Source organism: Arvicanthis niloticus, chromosome 24 (genome assembly GCF_011762505.2).
Source record: "Arvicanthis niloticus isolate mArvNil1 chromosome 24, mArvNil1.pat.X, whole genome shotgun sequence".
Classification (NCBI taxonomy): Eukaryota; Metazoa; Chordata; class Mammalia; order Rodentia; family Muridae; genus Arvicanthis; species Arvicanthis niloticus.
The window spans coordinates 5,461,000-5,473,994 of NC_133432.1; the positions used below are offsets into that span (position 1 = coordinate 5,461,000).

Below are 12,995 nucleotides of genomic sequence, written 5' to 3' on the forward strand. Positions count from 1 at the left end.
AAGGCAAGACCCTACCTCAAATACAAAACAGCAGACTGTACAGAGCACAGGAAGGCGATTAAACTGGGTGTCCCAAGGAATGAGACTTAAAACACCATGTCTTGGGCTGGAGAGATGGCTCAGCAGTTAAGAGCACTGACTGCTCTTCCAGAGGTTCTGAGTTCAATTCCCAGCAACCACATGGTGGCTCACAACCATCTGTAATGGGATCTGGTGCCCTCTTCTGGCGTTTCGGTAGACAGCTGCAGTGTATTCATATACATAAAATAAAACAAAACAAACCCACCACATCTCTTATCAGATACAGGGACAAGGGAGCTTGGCCCCACTGTTCCAGAAAGTATTTAATTCTTGCCCAAGGTTTCTACCCCACCTTTGTCATTTAAGTTCAGGGATGAAAGACACACCTTCATATGCACAATAAGCCTTACAGTATAAAAGCTGGGCAGCTGCCAACCCTCTATGCTGTTAGAATCTATTTCCTACCAACAACCTCGAGCCATCACCACGTTTCATCTGGACTGCTCTTAATTCCAATTGGCCAACCCACAGAGTCACATTTTCTTTACTCCTAACCCATGGCTGCTCCTCCTTCCTCCTCCTGCCCTCTTCTTTTCCTCATGGTTGACCTCTCACCCCAAGCCCTCGAAACCTAAACCCCACCTCTGTCTCCTCCCCAGCTACTGGCTGCTGGCATCTTTACCAATCAGAATTAACTTGGGGGCAGGGTCACTTAGTGCCTTCAGTGGGGACTCTCTCTTCTCTGGGACACCCAGGTCTTGGGGCCTGCACTTAGCATTACAATAGATAACCAAAGACCAAACCTCAAACGGGGCCCCGCCCCACCTGCAGTCTAGAAATATCCACCAGCTGGAGGGAAGAACATGACCACACACGCAAAGAGACGATTTATTGCAAAGCCGGTGGGCACAGATTCCAGAAGGATCTTACAGGAGAGGACAGTAACTTCAGAACCAGGATGCTGACTGAGAAGCTACCACAGGAGGATGAGTGTGAAGTTAACACCGGCTATGCAGTGTGTCTTCTTTTCCCTATACAGCATATTGCTTTGTAAGAGCGTGGGTTCCATCGAGTAGGACAAGGAAGGAAACTGGATTGCGAGCTCAGGGAAGCCGTGGGGGTGAAAGCATGCTACTTTCAGGTTGGGCTCTGCGTCGGAGGTCACTACAGTCAGGGTAGAGCCCCCACACTGTGCAGTTAGAGTCCCAACTGTACACAACACTGGACTTAGTCTTTGGCAAGTAAGAACCATGGTGCTGAGGACGCAGTGCCTTCTGGGAATGGAGCTCGGGGCAGGGCCTGTTCCATTAATTGTATTTTCATCCTCTCTTAGAAAGAAGGGTACACAGGTGAGAAGGCAGAATCCCAGAGAGGGGACAGAGCAGCCTGACTGGATGCAGACCTCACTCCTGCGAGGCGATGGGACCCACATGCAAAGAATGGCCAGGGTAAGCGTTGAGACAAAATGCATTTGCCTATAGGAGCAGTATATTCTAACCCAGGTCTCAGGACGGACTGTGTGGGGCTCCTCCTGCTGTCTCCTCAGGCCTCTACTTAGGAGCGTCAGCCTGAGAAGACCATGGGACTGACTCTGAACTCTGGTGTTCTTGAGAGCATCTGGAAACGCTGTACTGGCCCCTTGATTTTCCATGGGCAGTGTTCTCTGTGGCAGGTCTTTGGGATGGTGGGAACTAGCTCAGGATTAGAACCAGCTCCAGGGAGCCTGCCAGGAAAAGCGGTAGTCCTTGAAGCACAGAAAAGCTTGTCAAAGACTATGCCTGAGCTCAGACTGGCAGGACCCTTTCTAAAGGCCCTCTTGGATACACCACAGCAAGGTGGCATTTAGGGCTGCAGTATCGATGAGTGGGCAGGCCTCTGGAGTGCTGATCCCTTCCCGTGGCACACAGTGTGGGGGAGCCGAGCTGTGAGCCTGACTTTTTGGTGATGCTGTTTCCAGGACAATTTGGCCATGCTGTAATGGGGATTTGAGTCGGGCTCGGCACAGTGAGGTCACCTCGCTGTGGTGTTCTGTAGGAGACTGATGGATGCCTTCCAGGGCAGGCTCACAGGTGCACTCACGTGCAGGTTACAGACCCTGGCAGAGGCTGTGAGAGGCAGCACGAGGCTACAACTCATGTCTGGACTGACTGGCCACATTTCTAATTAGAAAAATGTCATAAAACACCCCAGATTTCTGGTACCCTGAAAAGTCAAGGTGCTGGCAGCCACAGGTCTACTGTTCCACAGAGGCATGAGGGGCATGAGCGGGAGAAGCTGCTGTCCTCACAGGCTGGGGAAGTCCCCAGCTGCCCTCACCTGTGCACCTGGCTGGAGTCATGGCCACTGCCTGCTCCCTCAGGTCAGGGCCTGAGCTCCATCCAGACAGAAGACGGGCCAGCCTCTAACATTCAGAACGACAAGGTGCCTTCAGCACAGCAAACGCCAGTGCTGCCGTGGCCTGGGTGTCAACTTCTGCCCTTGTGGAGCTTTGGGAGAGTGGCCACCACTGAGGGCACATGGAGAACTCTTCCTGCAGTGCCACAGGACTTCTAGTCGTGATATACCCAAGGGGATGGGAAAACTGAGGCCCACATCTTACCTGGGAAGACATCCTTCCAGAGGAGACAAGCGAAGGACATCAGCAGGCCTGAGACTGACTCGCGGTCCTCTGCCTTAGGTTCTGAGTCAACTGTCTGGCTTGGGGGAAAGCAGGCCCCCGACAATGGGTGGCCCTGCTCTGAATGTGACCAACTGGAACCTGACGTAGAGGGTGGATTCGTACTACTTTTTTGGACATTATGGAGACTTCAGCATGATGGTAAAATCTTTATAGATAGAAAATCAAGATAAAAATATTAAATAAGACAACACTTAACATGATACAAAAGTTAGAAATGAATTAGTTCCTTGTCACTCCCAAGAGATGTACTCTCTCTAGGAAGTGGCGAGGCCCTGTTCTCCATGCATCCCTGGAGATGCACCAGACCCCGAGAACCCACAGGATGGAAAGCTTACTTATTGCATGATGCTTGGAAGGAACAGATACTGCTTTTTTTTTTTAAATCCAACTTTCTTATCTCTTAAGAAAATGTTCTACTAAAAATATCAATTATAGTTTTAGGCATGGCTAGAGACTTTATATAATGGGAAAGTTGTAACAAACTCTGAACAATTACTTTTAAACACATGGGGTCATGACCTAAGCACTTGGTGACAATCCGACAGGACAGAATTAAGTTGCAAACAGGAACAAATAAGGCAAGGGTTAAATTACAGTCAGAAATCTGTTAGAAAACATGCAAAAATAATACTGAGTTTCTTTTAAAAAGTCTGAAAGCTTCACTAAACGTTCTGTAAACTCTGAAGAGTTCATGTCGACACTGCAGCCGACTTTCCAGACAGCAGGTGCACAGCGCCCACTCAGCTGCTGTTCTCTTTGGTGGTGATTGTGACCAGCTGTTTGGCAGCCTTGGCGATGTCATAGGCACACTGGATGACCTGCTGTGTGACCAGCTGCACATCTGTGGGCAAGCCCGAGTCTCCTGGGAGAGCCTTTCTGCATTCCGACTGGAGCCGGTAGGCACTGGACGTGAGTAAGCGAAGGGAAGTCCTCACTGTGTCAGACTTGGGTTTCTGAAATGAAAAGTGTAGCCGTTGTTCGCTAGGGACTGCAGGATGGGTAGCCAGCAACATGGAGTGAGCCTGCTCCCAGAGCAACCTGAGCTGCTCCATAAAGTCCAACTGTTTTCAGTTGGGTATTTTATTTTATTGGCTTTTTTTTTTTTTTTTTTTTTTTTTTTTTTTTTTTGAGACAGGGCTTCTCTGTGTAGCCCTGGCTGTCCTGGAACTGGCTCTGTAGACCAGGCTGGCCTCAAACTCTGAGATCCACTCTCTAGCTTTGGCTTCCCAAGTGCAGGGATTAAAGGCATGCCCCATCCATCACCACCCAGCTAGTTGGGCATTTTAAACATTATCAGCTTTTACAACTCATGGCCTAAGGAGAGAGGAAACGCTATTTCAAGGTATTTTAAAAAAACCAGTCATTTAGGTGATATATCCTAAACTCTACTGCTTTGCTTTGTAGCACCTGACTTAAATATCGATGCCTTATTAAAACTGATATTCATGCACAGTGAAAACATCTCAAAGCCCTCAAGACGACATGTGTAAAAACAATGTGGTACAGAAACCTAAGACAAAGGTTACGGTTGTAAAGCTTGTGGCCTAGTGCTGCCTAGTACACCCAGGGCTCAGCTCCTCACTACAAAACAGCGGCCAGAAAGCAGTGCTGAGAGTCATCTGAAAGGTAAGCAGGCGGCGACTTACTTTGGGGAACAGGGCTGCCATCTCCGTTACAGCGACGTGTATCCTCTCTGAGCAGGGAATATAGCTGTAAGACATGGAGAGGCTGTTAAAACACAGCCTAAACACTTCAGGGGAAGCGAGCCCGCAGAGGCCGGACAGGCTCCATCTCCACTAGGTTAATGAAGGCACCAAGGTTTGCCTGCCCTGTGCATGCTGGACAGCAGGCTCACGGCTACAAGCAGGCTCCCATCCTGTCACGAACACTCATTCACCCTGAAGCCAACAGTCATAGGCCTGAAATCTGCAGTATGTGACTGGGGCGACAAAGGTGAGACAGCCACAGCGTAGTTACTCCTCGTGTCTACCTTGCAGATGTCTGGAATGAGGAGCAAGGGTCCATGTCACTGTCCATGAAGGCGACGAATAAAGGGCTGACAACTTTCCCTTAAATCCCAGCTGGTACCTACATGTCATCGTCATGAGCCACACAGTTTCATTCACTCAGACGCTCTCAGCAGCAAGGAGGCGACTCCTCATCCTTGCCTCTTTCTGCAGCCTGGCAGCTGCCGTGGGTGAGGGGGCTTATGAGGCTGAGCAGCAGATGGCTGGCTCACTGCAGCCACTGTGCAGGTCTGCAGCCTGAGGACTGACTATATGCCATAGGATGCAGAGGGACAGACATAAACTGACAGGCCCGAGGACAAGTTCTGAATGCAACACTGCCACGGAGCTGTGGCTTTGTGTGTAGGCCTGCCACTGCCTGGGAGGGACATGGGCACGGGGAAAGCAGAGCACTTTTGGAGGCACTTTCTGCAAGGAAACGCCATCAAGACTGGCGCAGGTTTGGCCTGACAAAGCTGTTTCGAACCATCACAGACTCAAAGCTTCAAGTAACATTCTGTCCCTGATTTTTTAAATCATAAAATTGACTTCTGATAAAGTCTATTAAAAGCCATCTCTATTTGTAATTTTGTATTAACGTGTGTGTGTGTGTGGTGGCGAGATGACAGACACATGACCCTGACAAGTGAGGCTGCAGGAGAGCTGAGGGACAGTGAGGGGACTTCCTGGACTCAGTTAGCTAGAACCAAGAGGGAGGTGCAGGCGCACCTTGGCAAACACAGTGACATCTGTGAGATAAGGAAGCAGAGGATGAAGCTGCCCCAGCTCGGGCCACGGGGACGTACAGAGCGCCAAATCATTAATAAGGAGCAAATCCTCCAGGCCACTTCTAGCTTCGGAAGCAGAAGCCAATGATTTTGAGATCATCGTTTGCTCCTGGTCTTCAGAACAAAGGAGATCAAATCATCAAAAGTGCTGACAGGGTTTCTAGGTAAAAAGTCTTCCCAAATCGAAGCAAATGCCACATTGCAATCTTTGAAGCCTGAAATGGCCGCAGGCACCCATTCACGTTTCTGACAGCATCTGAGCACGATCAGTTAAGTGCAGTTTGTAGCACAGCAGGGTTTCTAACTGTAAGGAATCAAGCACACGGAGAGCTCCCGAGAGACACACACACACACACACACACACACACACACACACACACACACACACGGAGCCCTCAGGAGCGGTTCCTGTTTAAGCGTCTTTACTGAGCTCAGACAGAGCTGCGGAGGCTGTGGTGCTCTGCCGGTGCGGAAAGGTACACTCTTCCTATCCCAACTTAACACGCGCAACTCTGTGCACAAGGGGGCAGGCAGCTCTAGAGTAGCCTCTCCTCAGGACAACTCTACCTGGAAACTTTGGCCCAGGGAATCCTGGGAACAGCAGTGGCCAGAAGACTGACCTGCTAGTTGGGCAGTTTTGTTTCTATTTGTATTTATTCTCAGATTACTTTGTAACATGATGAAAGGAATAAAAACACTCCACTGATATGGTGCTTACTTTTCCAGCCACCCAGAGGTAAACGGCCCTGGGAGGAGGGGGGGCCCTGGCACACTCTCCAGAGCACTGCGGCAGCCGTACCTGTCATGCTTGTTCTCCTGGGCTGCTCTTAGGAGCTCCTGGATGTTTTTGGTGATCTGCTCAGTCTTCCGGATGACGTCTTCTGTGCTGGGGACCAGGTGGGGCTCTGCTGTGTCTGGCAACAAGCTGTCACCTTGCCAGAGCAGACTTCGTTGCCGTCCCTTCCGGTTTGACCTGTGGACAGTTAAGAACGGCTTGGCATGACAAGCACCCATTAGCCATTTCTGTTTCTACGACTCAAGCCTCTGGCACTCACGAAAGCTGTATCTGTGGTTCCTTTATTCTGTTTAGCAGGAGGCTCCTAAGCTCTGCATATCAGCTGGCACCTACAGCCACACTAAGCCCTTTTCACTCTGTCCTGGGTTGGAGGTTAGGGAGGGCTGCTGCAGGTGACGCTGCAGACAGGGTGAAGGAGGCGGAGGGACTAGCTGCTGGAGGGGCACAGCCACACACAGCCATCCCTGCAGGTAGCACTTGGGGGACCAATGTGGACTAGCTAATGTCCACGTGGACAGCACGGATACGGTGCAGCAGATTCTGTATGTTGGCAAAGGGCAAGCAGCTCGGGGTGGTGGTGCGAGCACAGAAGACATAGTTTATGTCTTCTGTATGACCACAGACACAGGGTTGGAGGTGGAGGCCTGCCGTGTGTGCACCAACAGCCCACCCCTGCGCTCTCCGCACGTACGCTGTGTCCTCTGGCTCAGGGTCATAGGCCGTGTTGTCATAATCGCTCTCCGGGGTGCTGTTCTGCTTCTCCAGCCTGGAGGCCTAAAAGAGAAGGGAGCCCATTAGTTCTGAGCATCATGGCCTCCCTCAGGCCGCCAGGCTATGCCACCTTCACACCCAGAGCTCATTTGGAACAGGAAACAGCCCTTTACTGGAAAACTAGTAAAGACGAGTAACAGCGGGTCCCAAAAGTGGCTTCAGCTTCTGCACCAGGTCTTCCTGATTCAGTAGCAAGTCCTAAACAGACCCTGGTACAGCCGACAGTCTGACAGACACACGCAAACACATGCACACCCGTGTCGTGCAGTAACAGTCCCACTTATCTGAATACACACTTCAGAGCCGGACGCTAACTCTAATTACCTGGTTTAACACCAGATGAGAAAAAGGATCAGAATAAGCTAGCTGGCCACCTTCAGGCACAGTCTGCAGAAGGAGAAGACAAGAGGCCTCTGCGGGTCCCTCCATCACCACATGTTTGGGAAGCCTCATGGCTGCTGCTAAAGCTGACTTGAGGGAGGGCTTTCATGAGTGCTCAAGAAAGCCAGCCCTGGCTGCCTGTGAACCAAATGGATCAGTCCTGGAGAGCCTTACTTCCAAAGGCTTTCCTTGTTTCCCAGAATGTTTACAGAGATTAGGTCTAACTGTGGAGATTACAATGGGCTGTGTCTTCACGGCGGCAGCACTGGAGGCGGGCTTGTAAGTGGGAGGGGTGTGGCGAGGATGGTATCCTCTGGAGGAATCTGGTCTGGAGTGTCAGTGTTCATCTCCCTCTGTGACAATCCCTCATCTAGGCGTCAGCATAAGCCGATGAAAACTTAGACTGATTACTGGTTAGCTATTTCCAGCCGGGTAGCCTGCACTTAAGCCATGTTATCACAGTGCACAGCTAGTGGTTTACCTGATGCAGGGGAGGGGGCAAAAAGGCTGTGATGGTAGAGGCTTCGCTAAGTCACAGGAGACGTGTAGCCTTATCCAGAAAAATGACTGCCAGAGGAAGTCGGTTGGTCGGGTAGTCTTCGTGAGGCCTGTGGCTCAGCCAGCTCTGAGGTGTGGCGTCTGAGACCTGCTACACCCGCCCCCCCACTGGCCCTTCATATTTCCTCCTGGACTTCCTCTTTCCCACTCTATGGCAGGCACTGAGGTTGGCCTCCTAAAACCCACCATGAACGTTTTCACCCATTGCAAGTCATCCGCACTAAGTGTGGGCTTGGAGCTTGACGAGGTTATCAAGCGAAGTTTGTATTCCTGCTCCATGGCTAAGTCAGTGAGTCACTGACACTAGAGGCCCTGGCAGCAGAGAGGGGCAGTGAGGGCAGGGTCTGGTGCTGCTGAGCTCAGAGCCCACCTCCCTGAGACCTTTCTTACCTGTAATCATTACTTTTTTAAAAAAAATTTCACACATACATGCACACACACAAACAAACTGAAATTTAATTATGTTGGACAGTTCACTGAAACTGTTCCAATGGGGAGAAAAATCTAGAAGACAGTATTAATACCCTCCACAGCATACATTTTGGGTTTTGAGATGTGTTGCTAGGTAGGCCAGGTTTGCCTTAAATTTGCAAAGCCTTCTGCCTCCTGAATCCCGGATCTCTGTAACAGATGCTGCTGCTTTCCCCATGTCACAATGACAGTTAGAGATTGAATACATTACCCAGAGTGATCAGCAGTGCCAGGGTCTGTCTGAGAATCTCAGAAGAGTGACACACACCCACTAACAGCATTCAGAAAACGCTCTTCAAGTGCAGCCCACAATTACTTACGGACTAAGTCCTCCGTCACAGCACATGGGGGTTGAGTGCAGCCAGTGTTTAAGCTTATGAGAGTTACAGTGAGCATGCAGAGCCCGGAGTGTTAAAGTGCCGCTCTCAGAGCTGTTAACACAGAAGGTCCCTTGTAGCTGCTGCTGGGTCAGTGATTTAACAAGTTGCCATTTCTCCACACAGGACAAACCAGACACCTAAACCAGGACAAAGCTGCCAGGAGCTGATCCTGGTGACTTAACTGCTCACTGCACACACAATCGCGTCAGCGACTGGTCCCTTTCAAAGCTACCACCACACCACAAATTAAAGAAAACTACAGAATTGTATGGTAAGACAGGCCTACCTGACTCTCATTAACATAATTACTAACAAAATGGGGGCTGCTTTCCCTATTACTCTGCTGTTCCTTAACCAGCATTTGGAACAAAAACTACAATGCACTTCCAGGGCTGCTCAGAACACTGGGAGTGCCAAACTGCAAGAAGTCCTCTGATTTCACGACTTCACAAGGGCTGTAAGGAAACTCAGAGGGACCTGGCTAGCCCCTGCAGTGGACAGGGGTCCTCAGCACTCGGAGGGGTGGAGGCACGTGGGGGCTTGCTGGGGAAGGTGGGCCCTCTCGCTCGGTTCGCTGATCTTTTCAGCCTTGCTACAGACAGACCAAGCTGGAAGCTGAAGGGCAGGCCCCAGCACTCGGGCTCTCCCCAGTCTTCCACAAGAGGAAATCAGCATGCTGTCTGTGCACATGAAAACATTTTTTTTTTTTTTAAACACAATGTCCCTTTGGGACCATGTCGCTTAAGTCATTTGCCCCTTTAGCTGCCTTTCTTAAAGGTGGGTGTCAGGGAGGCCCCTGGAGTGTGAGTCACACACTAGCAGAAGGATCTGGTCTACCATTCCAAGTGAACAACTTTAAGCCTGTAGCCACCTCACCTCTGCACTGCTAACATGACAGCACCAACTGAGGGTGGGGCTTGTCAGATAGGATGGTGCTATCATAAGTCAGCAGTTAGAAAAAAACTATGACACTTTTGTGCTAACCCAAATAGACCTTTAATAACTGTAGCTCAAAAAACCTGTGTGGATTGCCATTATACGTAAGCAGTAGCTAGCTAAAGTTTTTGTTGCTTAAAAAGATAGTGCACTTGGCGGGTGTGCTCTAGGTGATGGGAGGTGGGCAGACAGGTGAGAGGAGGCAGCGTGAGGTCGCAGTGTGGAGATTATTCAGAGGGAGGCCAGCTCTCTCCAGGTCAGATGTGCATGGCTGCATGTGCCTGCTGCTGCCGTGAGAAACCAGGAGCCAAGCTGCTTCATGCAGGGCAGAGGGCAGTTAGCAGGGGCAGGGGCACAAGGGCCAGCGCCCAAGCACAAAGCCAAGGAGCACTGCCCCTCCTGCAGGGCAGACCATTCAGAGTGTACTTAACCCTTCGGGTGCTTTCGTCCCTGGACCAGGAAAGTGTGGAGGGGAAGGAAGGCAGAGACGAAGAGGAGGTCACAAGTGCACTCCTCCCAATCTGGAAGTGGAGAGAGAAACAGGCTTGGGAAAACATAAAACAAACGAGTCCCTACCTCCCACCCCACAGCTCACCCAAGTCCCACAGCTCGCTGACAGCTGTGGCACAGGGGCCCCTACAGAGGCAAGCGCCTGCTGGAAACCACTCTGCACTTAAGAGGCCACTTGTCCTTAAGGAAAAGATTCCAAAGCCATCGTAGCCACACTTGGCATGCTGTCAAACTGGCTAACGCCTACAGTGACACTTGCTCTCTGTTGAGAGGGACAGTAAGTACTACAGAGCGTTATGGAGGACTCTGAACTGGCGTGCACATCACCCTGGTCCTCACAGCAGACCAGGCAGCACGGCCACAGACGCATACCCACTTCCTCTAGGATCAAGCACACTTCGTAAGCTACCAAGGTGAGGCTGCCATAGTTTTGTTTTCAGTTGTATAAAAACCAGGTTCTTTTTCACTTAGTTCGGTGGCAAATTCACCAGGTCAATGAATGGTCTTCAAGTGCTAAACCCAAATAAAGAGAAGCTGAGACAACGAACTCCTGGACACACACAGTACTGCAGGCTGACCACGCTGAAGCCTCATGGAATTAAAATTGGTTTAATCTATTACATCTTATCATCTGTTTCACATCACCCTAAGGATCTTAGTGAAGCGCTCAATGTATTTTGGAGAAATCATTCTGACACTCCAAAGGATGAACACCACACTCTGAAGGGAGAACTATGTAAGGCAGTGTATGCCCGGAGCACTCTGTGGGATCAGACATCTTCACGATAAATCACTCCAGAAGACAGACAGTTTAATGTTTGAAAACTTGGCATCCCAACGCGTACCTGCACAAAGCGGTCTTTGAAACTGACACGTGGGTGGATGGACACTTTCAATTATTTACGTATTTCCTTCATGCGTCTTTAAAGATTTTGGAGATAAGATCTCATACAGTCCAGGCAATCCTCCTGCTGCAGCTTCCTGAGTGTGTTGGTATAATGGCTGCTTATGCATATCTTTACGAGATGACCAAGCCATGCTACTAGCCTATGGAGGTCAGTAACCAGGATGCTGAAGCCCAGACTCTCTCAACTCCATGTACCCAGTCACAGGGTCCAAAGAGCACCCTGGGGCCTAAGAGTTCCAGCTCAAGAAGGGGTGTGTCTCTGCCTACTTAGTTGTTTTTAAAAAGATTATTTTACATATGAGTGTTCTGATTGCTTGTGTGCCATGTGCATACAGAGCCCTAGGAGGCCAGAGGAAATGTTAAATCCCCTGAAACTGGAGTTATAACTGGTTGGGAGTGGGCTGTGTGCTGTGTGGGTGCTTGGAACTTAACCCGTGTCCTCGGCAAGAGCGAGCAGTGTGCTTAACCATTGAGCCATGTCTCCAGACCCAACCTCTGCCTATTACAAAGACAGACATTTCTGTTAGTGACCATTACAATTGGCTTTTGTTTGTGGAACTCAGGAAGGAAGCTTTACACAAAACATGCCAACAGAGGCTGCCTGGGAATGACGTAAAGGGAGGAGCTGAGCAAGCGCCAGAATAGCCAACTTAAGCCAAACCCATTCAGTCCTCAAGCCCGCATGACCAGGAGCATCTGCAGACACATTCACTTAGCAAACACAAAGGACCTGTGAGAGCCCAGAGATCTGCAGGGTCAGAAGAGGGAACACACAGTCAGACTGCACAGCAGAAATGGGACACACAGCAGTGCTACTTACATGAGTGGGGAAGGGTTGAAGTCTCGTCCGGCTTTCTTCAGGGTGGTTGGCTTCTCCCATTGGGAGGTATGGTTTCTGGCCTGATCCAGTCTCATACATGGACATGGGTCTACTGCCCCGGGCAGATGGCCGGCGCTTTAGGGAGGAGTGGCTCGCAGTGTCTTTGTGATCAGAGCCAGTCTGCACCTGACAGGTGCTGGCTGTGGCCTGTCTCCTGAGGCTTGAGTTCTCAGTCTGTAGAGTCTGAAGCTGAAAGAGATGTTTGGCAGTGGGCCTGTGTTTCTGCACAGAAAGCCAACAAAGCAAGCGTCAAGTACACCAACAGAACGGGACCTCATGAGAACATAAAGCTAGCTGGGCTGCACCGGGAAGCCGTGACAGCTGGTCCTCCTTCCAGAACAACCTACTTTTTCCATCTCATAGGGTCATGAGAAACTCAAGTCTAACCACCTAAAGAGTTGTCATGGTGGGGCCAGAAAACATGTGCAGACAAGCAGTACTCTTGAGGAAGAGGTTCAGAACATTAACCGTGACTCTCTTCCCACGGCCCTGAGCGACCTGCAAATGGGAAAGTGACAGGAGACACCATGGAAGCAGCACCAAGATCATCAGAGTTGCTGTGCCAAGCAAGAAAAGGTGAGGTTCAGCCCAGGAAAAATTTAGTGTCTATTGCTTTCCAAAAAGCCAACAACAACAATTAGGCTTTTTTTTTTTTTTTTTTTTTTTAAATTGCATAGCACTTCTGATATTCTAAACAACTCAAGCACATCTCCAAACCATGATAAATTTGCTAACTTAACGTATCACAAGAAACTGGCAACCTCTCAACTACACTAGGGTCCTCACTCGAATGGCACTCTGTGAGGCACCCTGACTTCTCTCTGGAGATCTTCCTTTTCTGCAGGGCTGTTACCTGGCCTCTCTCTGGTTTGGCTCTGTCACCCAAAAACCATGCAGTCGGTGATGCTGG

General features: G+C 50.1%; 1 protein-coding gene across 8 annotated transcripts in view; it reads right to left on the reverse strand.

The window, feature by feature from the left end:
• Window positions 1–2,832: 2,832 nt before the first annotated feature.
• The window catches only part of Git2 (GIT ArfGAP 2), a 41,926-nt gene continuing 31,763 nt past the window's right edge, over window positions 2,833–12,995 (reverse strand). For 4 of the 8 annotated variants that reach the window (XM_076922489.1, XM_076922485.1, XM_076922488.1 and 1 more), the window contains 6 exons: window positions 12,026–12,274; window positions 10,220–10,309; window positions 6,983–7,065; window positions 6,295–6,468; window positions 4,348–4,411; window positions 2,833–3,654 (listed from right to left, as the gene is read on the reverse strand). In XM_076922489.1, the coding sequence (XP_076778604.1) occupies window positions 3,442–3,654; window positions 4,348–4,411; window positions 6,295–6,468; window positions 6,983–7,065; window positions 10,220–10,309; window positions 12,026–12,274 (873 nt within the window). In that variant the 3' untranslated portion in view covers window positions 2,833–3,441. The remainder of the gene's footprint in view (window positions 3,655–4,347; window positions 4,412–6,294; window positions 6,469–6,982; window positions 7,066–10,219; window positions 10,310–12,025; window positions 12,275–12,995) is intronic. The other 4 variants (XM_076922491.1, XM_076922487.1, XM_076922490.1 and 1 more) reach the window with 1 other exon arrangement.